The sequence below is a fragment of the Lampetra fluviatilis genome, chromosome 19 (assembly GCF_964198595.1).
Source record: "Lampetra fluviatilis chromosome 19, kcLamFluv1.1, whole genome shotgun sequence".
Taxonomy (NCBI): domain Eukaryota; kingdom Metazoa; phylum Chordata; class Hyperoartia; order Petromyzontiformes; family Petromyzontidae; genus Lampetra; species Lampetra fluviatilis.
Genome location: NC_136293.1, coordinates 14141846 through 14157347, shown reverse-complemented (window position 1 = coordinate 14157347; position 15502 = coordinate 14141846). Strand labels below are relative to the sequence as shown.

Genomic DNA, 15502 nt, shown 5'->3' with positions numbered 1-15502 from the left:
GGAGCTGGCGGAAGTAAGGGGCCCCGGGGAGGGGGGATATTAAGGGGGGACATCGGGAGAGAGAGGAAGGAAGAGCTGAAGGAAGATGTCCCGGGCAGAGAGAGAAGAGGGGGGGGCTACGGGCTGAGGAGGTGGGACCTCGCTCTCGGGCGGTGTGGGTTGACCTCCCGCCTGGAGAAGACGAGAGGGGAGACCGAGGGGTAGCCCTGACAGGGTAGTTGAGGAAGGGGTGAAGGGACAGGGTGTAGTGTGTACCCGCCACGGGTGGAAGTGTGGAGTGGAGAGAGAGTGAATAGAGAGGAGAGCACAAGTGAATAAATGGCAAGCAGACCTGAGTAAAGATCTGGCGCAGAGATGATCGAGGGTCGAGTGTAATGACAGCATATCTGCCACTAGGGGGATAGAGCGCGCACCAGGATAAAAGGGGAGCGCGGAGATGACGGGGGTCGATTGAGTGAGTAATGTTCGGTGGGTCTGGTCGTGGAGCTGCAATCGCCTCGTGTCTAGGGGGTTACGTAGAGACAAGGACGTCTACAACAATTATAGAACCAGCTCCGAAAAGGTTCTGATTAAGGTAAGTGTTAATACACGGATTGCACCCAACCACGTAGTGTGTCTTCATTTAAGAGCACTACACATATAATGGGCAGCCCAGCGGAACACGTGGGAACAAAGGTAAGACTTCCCCCCCCTCCCAACTCTTTTAGATTTTCTGATCCGTCGAATAATTAATAGGACTGATTTGTAACTTTGATCCTTACCCATGCATCGATAGTAAACATTTAATGTACAATTTTATTGAGGGACTGGGTTGTCTTGGTGTGTTCTGGAACTGTTTTATGCATTTTGTTCTTATACATTTAATTTATTTATATTTCTTGACTTTCTTAGCGTTCCTATATTTTAATGTCGGTTTTTGTATTGTTTGCTGTTGTAACTTTATGACTCGCCACTACTGGACATCTAAAAAAGAGCTTCACAGCTCATCGGATTCTTCCAGTCTAAATAAAAATTCTGATTCTGAGTAATCGATTACTTAAAACATCGTATAGTCCATATCTGGTAGGGGCCAATAATTCCACTGAACAACCACTCTCGATCTCTCATTACGCAGCGCTGATATTATACTGGGATCAGAATCGGTGACTTCATGAACGCGATGGCTCCAATCACAGCACCGGCACGTTGCAGGACAAAGACAACGACAAAGATCCCCTGTGTAGCCTTAACAAACTGTTGGGGCAAGTGCTGTTAGCGAGCACCTATGAAGGCCGGCATGGCACAGGAAGGGGGTGGGTGGCCAGCACCACGCCCGGCCGCCTTTGTCTCCCTAGTGGCGAAACTTACATACCGAACCAGGTACTCATTTGAGGCCGAGTCGACCTAGTGGAGGCCCAGGACCGGTTCAGATAATAGTCACTGGTGGTGGATTGTGAGCAGGAATTTAATCTGGGTCGCCGGGTTTGTAGCGCAGTGCTCTAACCGCTACCCTACCGCTCCCCACGTGGCAGGACACACACAAACACGTACACACACACACACGAGGTGGCATTACAATGGGGCTGACTGTTGCACAAAGACGCAACAGAGAGCAGTGGCAGTTGAGTACGGCGTGCGGGGCTCACCGACTGGCCAGTTCTCGTACACGTGCCGGGCGATATCAGCCGCCGAGTCCGAGGGAGCAAACAGGAACTCCTTGGTCCGCCCGCTCACAAGGATGAGCCGCAGGTTCATCTGCAGATACAAAGACAGATCCCCCGTACAGCTTGAACAGACTGTTGGGGCAAGTGCTGTTAGCGAGTCGCGCTCATGAAGGCCGGCACGGCACACGAGGTGGTGGGTGGCCGGGACCACGCTCGGCTGCCTTTGTCTCCTGAGTGGCGATGTTTACACACTGCACCAGGTACTCATTTGAGACCGAGTCGACCTAGATCAACACGGTCGCCACCTGCCCGCAGGTGTCTACACTGGTGTAGCCCTGAAATAGCCTGCTCATGCCACTGCTGGCAGCAGAGGCTCCCACTAGAGGGAGCTGTGGACAGCCCATCTCGAGGGTATTTGGGCCGATGTTGGCACCCTGGAACAGATGGGAGTATCCACATTTTACCGCACCACGTGACAAAAAATAAGAGCCTACTTTTCGAATGATGATTGTCAAGTTCGTTAATGTCCACTTCACAGCATGTCAGAATGTTGGAATTCGCATGACAAAAACCGGAGCAGTCATATTTTAAACATTGAACAAGCACCCTGGGCTAAAACCAGAGTTGATTTTGGTATATTATGTGAGGGCACAACGTACAGAAAAGTCCAAAAGTCCATTATGTAACTGCAAGCAGTGAGAAACACATCAATTATGTTTAAGGTCATTCCACGCTGCAACTCACATATTCCGTGTCATAACAAATAGCAATGGCTTAGAAATCAACTGGAGGTTGAGCGCTGAATGCTAGAAAACAATTAAATGCACAGGAGATGCGATGTGGATCCAAGATCGATATTTCTCAAACTCCCAGGCTCATACCTACAACCCAGCCTCGACTAAACTGACAGCCGCGTGCCGCCCACTCTGTCCGATTTATAACCGAGCAGAGGAGAATGTGCGGTGAATGGAGAGCTGGGATGCGAAGAGGCATCACGGATACAGAACCTTGAGAATATTTCCAAGATGTTGGACCACTAGTGCCTATAATGTTGGACAACCAGAAGTGCTTTGTGTTTAGTTTGTTGTCCTTCCCCCGTACCTCCGATAACCATGGTTGGATATGTATGGTGCGAAAGAAGTTCAACATACATACCTACATACACAAGGTACGCTCAGTGTAAAGTCAGCACGAAAAATAACAGGCAGCCTAACTAGCGTCCCTCGCAACACTGGGTCCCCTCCTCATGAATCAGCTTGGCACACAGCTCCTGGAAAAGGTGCTCGGGAATGCCGCTACCTTTGGAGCCATACATCTCGGGTGTTCTATTTCTTTACGTGATGACTAGACCCAGCTGACCTCACGGTCGCATGGCATCTGACTTGTCAGCTGCCAGTAGCTGGGTGGGAATTCTCTCCCAGCCTGCAAGTTTTTCAGTGCTTTAGAAACACCACTTCAGAATGTGTCACTGCACACGGAGTTATAAGCTCTGAATGCTGCTGCTGCTGTTCCTGAAGACACTGGGAGCAAACAAAAAGGGACGATTTTAGAAAATCCCTCAGCTACCAGGCTGCCACACACGGGCTGTGAAAATGTCAGCTTATTCTTTGCATCGTGTCGATTTTGTCACGCATCATTAAAGCTGGTGGTGGTGATGATGTAATGCCGCTGCTGAGTATATCCAGTTACTCGTACGCCCCCAATCACAACCAGGATTGGGCTTAGCTTGCTGTTTATCGGCTTCAGGCTCGCACTGCTTGTGAAGCAAATAACTCGGTTCACCGTATAATGGGGATCATATTTTTAACAGTTTAGCTTGAGACGTAAGAAAATGTGAACCTCTATGAGAGCCTTGGACAATCAGTGAAGTCAATCATTATCATCTTTGCTGGGCCCAAATTTGAAAATAAATTAAAATTCTTGTTTCTAGTTACAAGCATAAGAGCCTCAAACAGTGATGTTACTTTTTAAAACCAAATTTCAGCTTTCTTATCCTTCTGAAATATAGGAATTAATATCAGTCTTTCAGTAGCAATCGTCCATATATAATAGATCAGGATCTACATATTTTATACAAGTTCAGTGCTGACTGCCAAATTGAGGTGTAAATCCAGGAATCCGTGAGTTAAGTGAGCACTGTGAGTAATAACACATGCGAAATGCACTGACAATATTATGACATAGTATATCATGTATTTTAAATGCACTAGAATTTCGTTAAGTAGGGTGTAATGTTTATTACATGAACTGGAATACGCTGTGCAGTATGTAACGTACATTGGGGTGGAGTGAATAGAACACGGCACTGAACTCGGTCACCTGTCTTCGATTTCCTGCCAAGCTCACATCAGTGGCAAATAACTGAACTGGTTCTCCACCCCCACCTCTTAACTAACCCACACTGACCGTCGTGGTGAAGTATGGTCAAACAACCCTCACAACTGAAACGGAGTGGAGAGGCCTCATCCAGCAGTGTATTGACAAAAGGGCCCAAACATGTTATTGCTTTATAATGCATCGTGAAATGCACTAGAATACTGTTTGAAGTGAATAATATATAGGAAATTGATTACAACAGATGTAATATATATTATGTGCACATTATAAATGCAAGAGGACACCGTTGGGCAGCATTATATTTTCTGTGCCACATTTCTCGAGCCACCGTAAACACAGCTCGAGGCTCTGCAGTATGGACGCAGCCTCGGCGAGTGATAACGAGGTCCGTATCTGGGCAGAATTGCTCGCAGGCAATACTGGTCCCAGGGATTATTATGGCCATTAAGAGCTTCAATTCGTCCAAGTATTGATCATCTGACCTGTACAGCAGTGCTCGGGAGAAGCGTGCCGATCTGCAGGCCCGGGCCGGTGCAACTGTGGTGCTGAGCGATATGCCACATTAAAGCAGCTGCTAAGGTGCTTCCATCTCACGGGGAACTAATTTCTTTGAAGATATAGCCCTGCCGCTCTGAAGACTTCTTACGTGTTTATTGAATGCACCACCACAACCCGCATGTCTATGTGAAATCCACACACGTACGGGCAAGTCAGCACACCTTTGAAAAGTCGGGACGTTAAACCAAGCGCAGAGAAATAAGTTTCACGTTGATACACATACACACATGCTGTACAGAGTTACATGAAGACAAGGGAAGTCAACAACTCTTGAGCTTAAGGGAATTGTATTTTATTGTTATAATTTTTTCTATCTACGTGACTTTACCGAAAGAACCATAGAATATGAATTCCTGCAGTCACGAAAGTTTTAAGTCAAAATTCTACCAAACTACCATTAATATTAAATTTAATATCAAAGTTGTACAACAATAACATGAACAACCATCGGTTCATCCAGCGAATCCCTACCGACAACTCCCATCCGTTCATATGTAGTGACATACGAGGTGTCACTAGAGGGCAGCGGCAGTGACGAATGGTCCTGGAGGAGTGGTGGGGCATATCCCTGGCCACGGTGAGAGGGAGGGCGGGTGAGGACATGGCCCTTGAGGACACGTGACCAGACGAGGTGGAAGGGACTACCCCCCAAAGGGGGTGAGAGGGACACGTGATCGGGAGCCAGAACCCTCGAGAAGATTCTGGAATGGGGCGTGGCCAGGGGAGGAGCTCGCCCACGCCGGGGGGGGATAAAAGCCGGTGCGGAGAAGCAGGCGGGGTTGTCGTGGTTGCTGTCCCACGGAATGGAATTCGCCAGCCAAGTCCTCGGTCTTTGGGCATCAGACAAGCCGCCGAGAGCCGGGCAGAGTGTTAGCTGACCCAGCCGATTATATCGTGTTCCCGTGTGTGGTTATGTAGCTATCTGTGGTGGTCACCACCCTTAGTCGTTATCCCGTTGAGTGTCGACTTACCTGTTGTGTTAGTAAATAAAACGTGTTGCCTCCAGATTCAAGTGTGCGCCTCAATAGAACCCACGACTACACAGATAACAGCCAAGACAGCCCAAAAGAGGCTTGGCAAGTTTATCATCGACGAGTTTTTGCTTGACCCTCCCCACTGGTGTCACTCCAGTGATTAATTTAAATACAACGCAAGAGGCAATCATTCTGTTATATCAGTGAGTGCATCAAACTCATTAAGAGTCAATGCAATTTATATTTCAGTTTCACTTTTTTACATTGTTTCTAATGCCCCAGCACTATACATTTGATGTCATTCTATTTTTTAAGTTCCCCATAATGACCGTTTTGTGAACGGGGTTCTTCTGCTCTAAATGAAATGTAAACCCCTCCGCTTAAGCATCTGCCAAGTGCCTCTCATTGTTTCTGCTCCCCAAAGAGAGGGGCTCGCTTTATTAACTTGTGTGATGGAATATATTAACAGTTACCATTTCAAATTGATCAGAAGTGGAGGAGCACTGGAAGAAAGAGATTCTACTCACACAAGACAGAGATCCCCCATTTAGCCTGATCGACTGCTTGGCTAAGTGATGTTAGTGAGCACCTATTAAGGAAAGTATTGCAGATGTGTAATGAGGTGGAAAGACCAACTCCACGCATGCCTGGCCACTTTTGTCTCCCCACTGAATTGTGAACTCAATTTAGGCCAAATTGACCTCCGAGAAGCCCGGTCGAGATTTAGAGACCATGTCTTTGGTGTTGTTGTTCCCAGCCGGGTACTGAACCCAGGCGACTGCACGAGAAGCACAGTGATGTAGGACAATGCAGCCCTGGGCACTGTGGCTTCTTACAGGATTGCCACAGTATTATTTTCATGATAAGACATTAATTTTCACGATGTTATTGAATTTGTTATTTTATTTATATTTTGTCAGACCGATATTATTATCATGGAACTTATAATGCTGCCTATTGTGGTATCCACCATATCACGGCAATTTGGTTTATTGTCAAATTAATACTTCGGGGCCATCCATTTAGTACGTATGCAAAATCTGTCAATACCTGACCCCCCCCCCTCCCTGTATGCACGTGAACCTTTTACACCCCCCTCCACCTGCGTACGTTCGCCTGACGCACCCCCCCCCCCCCCGAATCCTATTGAACGGCCGATATTTAATCCACGCAGAAACGATCAAGGATTAAGAATATTAACGTGTTTAAGCAAACAGTCCACAGCCGGACTATCTAACTCATTTGAAGGCCAATGTAGACAAATTATAGTCGAGGCTTCACCCCCCGCCCCTGTTTCCGATGCGTACATTGTCAGTAGACCCCCATACGCAAGCGTACACATTTGGGTTAACCACCCTCCCCCTCCATGCGTACATACTAAATGGATGGCCCCTTACTGAAAATAAAATGGTCGAAAATTTCTCGAACAGGAATCTCATATATTCAGTGAGGTTCTGCTGAATACACAAATAATTGTTATATATGCCACAAATAATAATGGCACTTTAATAAAAACAGCGAAAGGGTATGCAGTGGCATGGCCAGCTTCTAGAAATGCCGTTCCGAGTCCACTCAAGAGACGCTTACCCTGCGCAGCATCTGGCCACGCAGCAGTCATTTCAAATCACGCGACACCCAAGAATCGCAAAGCGCTGCCCAATTGATGCTGGGTGAGGTCACGCGAGAGCAGAGCGATACACAGCGCGACACACGCATTACGCGCCGGCCCGCTAGAGTGTCGCGGGCATCGCTCAATCAAATGGCTCGGAACACGAGTTGAATAAAGTGGCCTGCATCGCTGAGCACCTCGACGTAAAAGGTCGCTCGTTTGTTGGCCGTATCTCTCACGCAGAATCTCTCCCCCCCCACCCCCCCTTTCATTTCCCGTATTTTTTTGTTCCTCCTTCCCATCCCATCCTACTCCTGCGTGCCCTCTCTCAGCCTCGTCTGCACAGTGTCACGCAGGAGGCTGCGCTCCGGCATGACGCTGTGACTGCAAATGAGGCAATTTCCACGGAGGCCCTCGGTTCTCAGAGATGAGCGCTCCCCGCCATCGAGGAAATACGGCCGCAGTGTGCCACGTTGTGCCACGCTGTTCGAAGACTGGTGTGGGGTGGGCGATGGGATGCCTCCATGTATAAGACAGTACACATGTGATAGGCAACTGCCCCTATGGTCTGTGTTTCTGTGAGCATGTGGAGATTATCAGGGAATGGCAGGGAAGTGGTAAGCACATCACACTGCTTGGCTATGTTCAACCGCAGTGGTGAGCTGAATTTGTCCTGTGTCTCCTGAGTATGTAGAATGTATACATTTCAGAACTGGGAAGACAAAAGTGGCCACCTCAACCCAGTCAATGCCATGCCAGCCTTAATGCGTGCTCAAAACCAGGCCTTCGCCCTTCAGTCTATCTGCAAGGCGAAACAGGGAATATTTGTATTTGCATAATTAAATTGCGTGGAAATGGAACCATTGTGGAATATCTCTGCCATTAAGGTCACAGCTTGCCAGTTGGAATGGCAATTCGGGAAAAGACCACCTTCACTTCTGCCACTGATTATTCTAAACGGACTTTTACCCGAGGCAATGCATTCATTTACTTTGTAGCCCAGACAAGCCTCACTGAGTGTCAAGACTCCTGTAATGAGATATTTGGCCAATTCATTTTGTGTAAAAGTAACCGGAGTACCCAGAGAAGTCCGACAAATGCGAGAAGTCGGCACCGAAAGAGTGCGGTGCTGGCGCAAACCTGTTGTACCGCCCTTTGTATGCAAGAGTTAGTGGATCGTATAGATTTGTGAAAAGCTCATATCTAATGGGCTGCGAGGCTGCCATGGAAATGACAGTACAGCAAGTGAGTTTGTGAATCCATCAATTCTCTTCCACATGCAAATCTCTCCTTATAAAATATAAACATCCAAACCGCAGCACCTTCTTGAATAAGTTGAGATTCAATTAAGCTTTCCTGGCTAGACTATTTGCTATGCTGTCCCACAGAGGCACACAGTCGCTCCACACGTCGATGCCTCTTGCACAAGTAGACTTCCTCTGTATGGGCTACTAACTCAACCACATTACATTTAAGACATTCGTTGTCATACCCAGGATAAATTTCCCAACATATAACTACGTATCATTTCATTAACTCTACACCCATGTCATTGGCTCAGGGGGGCGAAGCGGCACAGTGAGTGGATAAGGCACTTCGCTATGCCACCGGCTACCCGAGTTTCATTCCTGGCCGACATCGGCAGCAACTGCCATCGCAACGGCTCCGACCATACCTGGCCAACGTGAAGTATGGTGAAACCAAGCCCCTGTGACCGACATGGCGTGGACAGGTCTGCATGCAGCAGTGGACCGACAGGGTCTGTAGATTGAGATTGTTTTTAACAACATCTCATGATTGTTCCTTCCTTTTTAATGGAACCCTCCCAAAGTAATCTCCTTAAAATGGCGAGCGTATTTCACCAATCTGTCAGCATGACGTACTATACTTATACACTGGGCTGTGAGCTTAAAAATAAAATGGTTGTACTTAAAAAATAACAGAATGATTTGTTATTACGTAATTATATTATTTATTTAACAGAAAAAAGTGTAAATCGTTGTCTAGATCATGAGCGGATTAATTTTCCTCCAGGGGGTATTTATTTTTGTATCCATCCTATTGATTCCCTTAATCTTTTTAAAACTGGAACAACACTTCTTGCCTTAAAAACAACTAATTCGGAAACCAGGAACTGGAAAGCAGTCATGCAGTCAATCGCCTTGGCTTGGTTGAGACCACAGCTCCCCTCTGCAGTAACAATCCTCAGGATAAATGCAAAAGATACAGAAAGTAACGTGATGATGCCATGTTTGATTTTTCCCCGTAAGAAGCACTTAGTAAATTATTGTGACTGCTCATATGCGCGTGCACACAAAGGAATGTGTTTTTTGTCAAAAACGTCACCACGCATTGCAAGCGTCAAGATAATTGGCGACACTACCACATTTTAATCTGTCAATTCACATATTTCTCATCTACGTAAACTTCTTTGGAGATAAAAAAAAATCTACCCCTATTTTGAAGATGCATATACAACATGACAGTACAATTAAAATGTGTTTACACGCTATATTTAAATATAATTATCACCTCATTTATATATAAAAAAAAAAATCAATGCCTTTACGCTTTTAAAGCTGTTAGCACTGCTCCTCAGGGTGTGTGCAAAGTACAATATGAATACATCCAAAGAGAATAAATTCATTTTTGGGGGTGGGGGGAGAAAATAAATCACTGACATACTCAATTTAACATTCATCTCCAGAGCTATGAATAACCGTGTCAATGTATGTAAATTAAATTGTTACATCGTCCAATATAAATTACGTCGCATCATCATTCATATTTCTCCTTCTTTCATCGTGACCGAGCTACACCGAAGTCATGGGGCATGCGCAATATCAACCGTTTGAATATATTTTATGTTTAAAACCTGTCTGCTATTCAGTTAACTGGAATATTATCTATATTTATTACAAACCGCCAGGTCAACTAACGATTGCAAAATCGTCTCGTGAGTAAAAAATGCAAGTACTGTATGTGGGCCAATGTAGCCTATCATCCCTCTGTGGTCAATAAAATAAGCACCACCTTCTGGGAAGTAAACACCATGACTTGTATGTATGTATCTTGAACTTCTTTCGCACCCTACGTAGCCAACCATGCTAATCGGAGGTGCGGGGGGAAGGACAATAAACTAAACATGAAAAGCAGTTGTACAGAAATGAGTTTTAAATCGAGAATCAGTTTCCCATCTGTTGACTGCGGGACATCAGCGGCACGGCTCAGCTTCTGCAGTGGAAAAATTACTCGGCGCCTCCTAAGCAGGGCCAGGCTGGCTCGGCACAGCCCCTCGCGTCTCTGTGCGGTGGAGTTGAGGTCTCAGGTGTCCGACGGAGTGACAACGACGCAAAACCACAAACGCGGCATTATCCACCACTGGCTCAGGGCTGTAAAGAGAGATGTGAAGAGAGATGTCCATCAAGACGCTTTGGGTCCAATTCACACATTGGGGAATGATAATTTTCGCGTGGTTTTTCACACAAAATTTCACAATGTCTCTTTCACCAACCGTGAGGAAAAATTGCTGAGGTGATGCGTTTCCGCAGTTTTGTCAAGATGTCAATCTGGCCCCCTGACTATTCTCCACGGTTCCGCTTTTAACATGATAAATGACATCGAGTCTCATAGTAATAATTTGTTAAAGCTAACCTTTGCAGTTGTTCAGTTACCAAGTTATACATATGTTTAATTTAAATCAGTTTGTGTATCTGTTTGACTTTTTGATGAGGTTGTTTTACGATGCTCAGTGAGTTTAGTAAATGGAAAGTGTTTTTACATTAAATCAAAGCTGTTCATGAGTCACCTTCAAATATTCCGGTGTTTTGAAGGCATTACACGAGAAAGTGAAATCTCCAGCTACAAGTCACGCGTAGTACGTGACGTACTACGCGTGACTTTACCGAAAGAACCAAATAATATGAATTCCTGTAGTCACGAAAGTTTAAAGTAAAAGGTCACTCATTCTTAGTGCCCTCTTCTCAGTACTGAAGAAGGGCCATTAGCCTCCTAAATCTTTGTTCTGTTATCGGACATATAACAAAGGTGAGTGAGTCTGATGTTCAACGTTTGAAGTTGCTTTTCATGCACATATCATGATCAGCAATGGTCAATCCACTGTTTGACGAAGGCCTCCACAAACTCTCACCATCTAGCATGGTTGCACCATGCAACAATCCGTCCAGCACCTGCACAGGAGCCGATTTCATCGCCCCATCTCCGCAGTTGCGACGCTTTCCAGTCATGCTGCCACTCCATCGGGAATCTCGACCATCGGCCATCGCAACGTGACCTTTGCACCCCCCGGGTTGTTTTCCTTCATGATCAATATCGGGGTGCAGTGGTGGCAAAATGTTAACTACCTCGCCTGGTATACAGGACGTCGTGGGTGACTTGTAGTTGGTAAAATAAAATAGAGTTTAAGAGTTTGAGTTTTTATTAGTATAAAAATTACGTCTCTAACTTGTGTTCTCTAATCCTTGTGCTTTCTAACCCAATGTATTGTCAAGCGAGGGCCTCTCTCTACTCTTCGTTGTGCACTTCTCAGGTGACTTGTGAAACGCGGAGCTCCAGTCTAATTCCAACAATCCACGGAGATATTAGGGGGTGGGAGGGTGGCACCTCCCCGCAGCCCATGTCATTCTCCGCGGATGATTGGAGCATAGATTTTTAAAATTCTTTTTACTGTAATTATCGGCATTTCTGGGCACCATTTCATTCTCGTTGACAAAAAAATACAGAATATAGACATGTTCTGCAAATGCATAGTGGATAACATACTGCAGAGCTGATTTCTACGGATTACTTGTTATGTGGGTGAATGAAAAATGAATTAAGTTTGAAAAAGTTGGTAATCTGGCATCAGAACATCAGAGTGTGCATGAGTTTTTGCATTTGTGTATTCCACACAGGCTGCATACACTCAAAGTAATCGATGCAAAGTAATGCACACGTACAACTTTAGCCGTGAGCAATTGATACACACGTGCAAACATACTAAACGTAACATTTTACTCATCCCAAACACACAGCCATGCACAAAAACACCTGCATGTCCAGGCACAGACTGGAACACAGGCCATTGAACCCCGCTGTGCTGCATTACATTTGCTCAAGGTATCGTGTTATATTTGTGAGTTATGAGGTGAATGCATTTAATTCCACCGAGCAAACTGACCTGTTGTCTGCAGTTGACATTAATACCCATACATCTTCTGATGGTACAAAAAACCCACACGCGTTTGCTACAGTGCATTAGAGACCTGCTGGGTTGAGTGTTATCCCAGTGAAAATGTTGTGGAAGGAGAGGATTTGGTTGGGTTTCGCTAGAAGCCTCCCACAAGCAGTGACTTTCACAGAAATCGACCACAGGGGACACATGCAACATGCTACTTGATAAAAAGAATAGGATTGCATTATTTTAATAATATCAATAGCAATACGGGACATTATTTACCGATTCAAGTTTGAGTCTCTCGACTCATTCTCAGGTAGGTCCACATGCGATAGCCACCGCAAGACGATGCCAACGGTACGGAATATCGACATCCAATGCGGTGGGTGGCAACACCGCAGAGTCTTGAGGGTTTTATCATTCATCAAAGACAGGTGCATTGAACGGCAACAAATTTGGCTCAGCCACATGTGGCTCTAATTCCAATCCCTCAACAACAGCTCCGGTGCAGGGAACTCGCAGGTTTTATGTGGGGCCATGCGCTGCACTGCTGCAATTCTTCTTGTTGAGAGGTCCTGCCATGCCCCAGCACTTGCACTTTCCTTATGGCTTAAGAGGCTCAGTACAAGCCAACGCTTAAACTGGCCCCATCGAAAGATAGGGGTCCCATGTGCTAACAAACTAATTAAAATTGCTCAAGCTGTTAAATGAAAAATACTGGAAAAAAAAACGTATAACCCAACCCTCCAACCCGTGACCTCCATCCCTTCTTCTCATACTGCCTGAGCAGCTTCATAGAGAAAAACTCAGCAAATTCGTCAATATCACAGGGACCTAAAGAGGAAATATTAATAAAAGTTGATGTTTCAGGCAATGGCCCTTCTGTCAACGCAGTATTACCAATTACAACAATATGTTTAACACGTAGGCTTTTGCGACCAATATCATCCATAATACAGTGACCAATATCATACATAATACAGCGACCAATATCATACATAATACAGACATATGCTTCATATAGAGAAGAATATAGCAATGTAATTTGGCCTAAAAATGAGAAATGTTCCAACATAGATATAAATCTCCAGGCAAATTAGTCCTCCAAAATGTCAATTACTGTAGACGAAGTTAGGGGGCATCATTTCTCTACCACCCAAAATGCCTTTCTTACAAGTCGGCCCAAGAATTTCGCTTAGTGACGCTGCGCAGACAGACATGGGCTGCTTGGTGCATTTGGTGATCATGCAGAGCAATGCTCGAGGATGCTAGCGAAGCACTCAACCCAAATTCAAACTGACGTGCAAGATGATCAATGAATTCAGGCCATCAATGTGTGTCATGGTAAAATTTGAGACAGATGCCATCCAGGAATCCACTCTACGTCCGTCCTTGAGTAAGAGGTACATAGATGACACGTTCGTCATCTGGCCACATGGCTGACCAGCTCTGAACCAATTCCTCAACCACATCAATTCCATACTTCCAGCCATCACATTCACCATGGAGGTGGAAAAATATGGAAAGTTACCATTCTTGGCTGTTTTAATCGAAAATAGACCAGATGACTCAATGGGACACTGTGTCTACAGGAAAGCCACCCATACCCGACTCCCACCACAATCCATCCCAGAAGAATTTCCTCCTCAAAACTCTACACCATAGAGCTCGATGTATTTCCAACCATCATCACCTAGCCAATGAACTGGAACACGTACACCAAGCTCTCAAGATGAATGGATATTCAGACTACACAATCCGTAAAGCTATCACCCCAACCGTTGCGAAGAACTGAGGACCCAATCAAAACCATCACCTTGCCATACATAGCAGGGGTCACCAAAAATATTTCCAAAATCATGAGCCAACACAAAATACAGGTTCGATTTAACACAGGACATAAAATTAGTGATCTGATCCCATCTGTGAAGGATGTGATCCCTGACATGCAATACCCCGGCGTCTACAATCTAAGCTGTGTCTGCGGCAGTAGTTACATTGGGGAAACTAAGCGACATGTCTCGGACCGTGCTCGTGAACATAAGGTAGATCTGAAACACGGTAGGACCAATACCTCGGCCGTGGCTGATCATTGTTTTAATGCGGTAAGCTCACACGAAATTGATTTCTCTAAGACGAAGGTACTTTGCAAACCCACTGGCTATCAACAAAGATTCGTTCATGAAGCCATCCATATTCATAGACACAGGCACAATTTCAATCCAGAAGATGGGTACAAACTTAGCAATCATTGGAAGGACGCTAATTAACCAGTTTAAATTATAACTAGCTGTGATGTTCCCATCCTACCACCTTCCGATGTTAGTTGTTATTTTCAGCTCTCTGCTTTTACATTAACAGGTTACATTTCTCACACCAACACAGCCGCTTCGCGCGCCGACGCGGCAGTGGCTCTGCGATCTTACATTAACATGCTAATCTCTCACATTAACATCACTAGCCCCGCCCACTTTGTTTATGACCCTTGGGCTACGCCCATTCTAAACCTTTAAAACAATCTGCTTCAGCAGCTTTCCTCGTTTCTCCTCCTGATGACGATCGCTTGTGTTGTGATCGAAACGTGGTAGTTTTTTATTTTTTATTCTTTTCTTTCAACCTATCTACGTGACTTTACCGAAAGACCCAAATTATATATATTTCTAGTCAATTATTTTAAAAAAAATCTGAAATGTGTTGCAGTACAATGTTGCATATCCGCTGTGACCAATTTACCACCCAAACCCAGTGGAGTATTTGTGCATGGTGGTGAAACGGTCATTTTCTATCAGTGTTCACATATCTAACCTTTTCACGTATCCGCCTGTACCCCAAGTCTCCATCGAGTAGGATAAGTGATAATGTGCTGAATGATGCTTTAAAGTGGGTTTGGCAGGGGAACGGTGATTTGGATGCAGGGTTTGTGGATCACACAGAGATGGAGGCATCATGTGAGCGTGACCCCAACTGCAGGCCTATGAGGTATCTGTAAGAGGAGGTGCAGCAAGTAGGTCACTGATATATGCGAGGATTATTATTCCTATATCATGAGTGTCGTTCTTCCAGATACTCCAGGTTCCTGCCATGTGTGCATATGTTAAGACGAAGTGGGCAAACATGCAAAGGGAGGAGCATGCTTAAAAACAAGGAGGCTTTCCCTGGCACATTAAGACTTACTTTGGACAAATTATGGTAAACATAGACAAAT

At 45.3% G+C, this 15502-nt stretch overlaps 1 protein-coding gene across 2 annotated transcripts in view; it reads right to left on the bottom strand.

Moving 5' to 3' along the window:
- The window catches only part of UBL3 (ubiquitin like 3), a 138078-nt gene that overhangs the window by 16005 nt on the left and 106571 nt on the right, over nt 1–15502 (bottom strand). For both annotated transcript variants that reach the window (XM_078865163.1, XM_078865164.1), the window contains exon 2: nt 1626–1734. In XM_078865163.1, coding sequence (XP_078721289.1) covers nt 1626–1734 — 109 coding nt within the window. The remainder of the gene's footprint in view (nt 1–1625; nt 1735–15502) is intronic.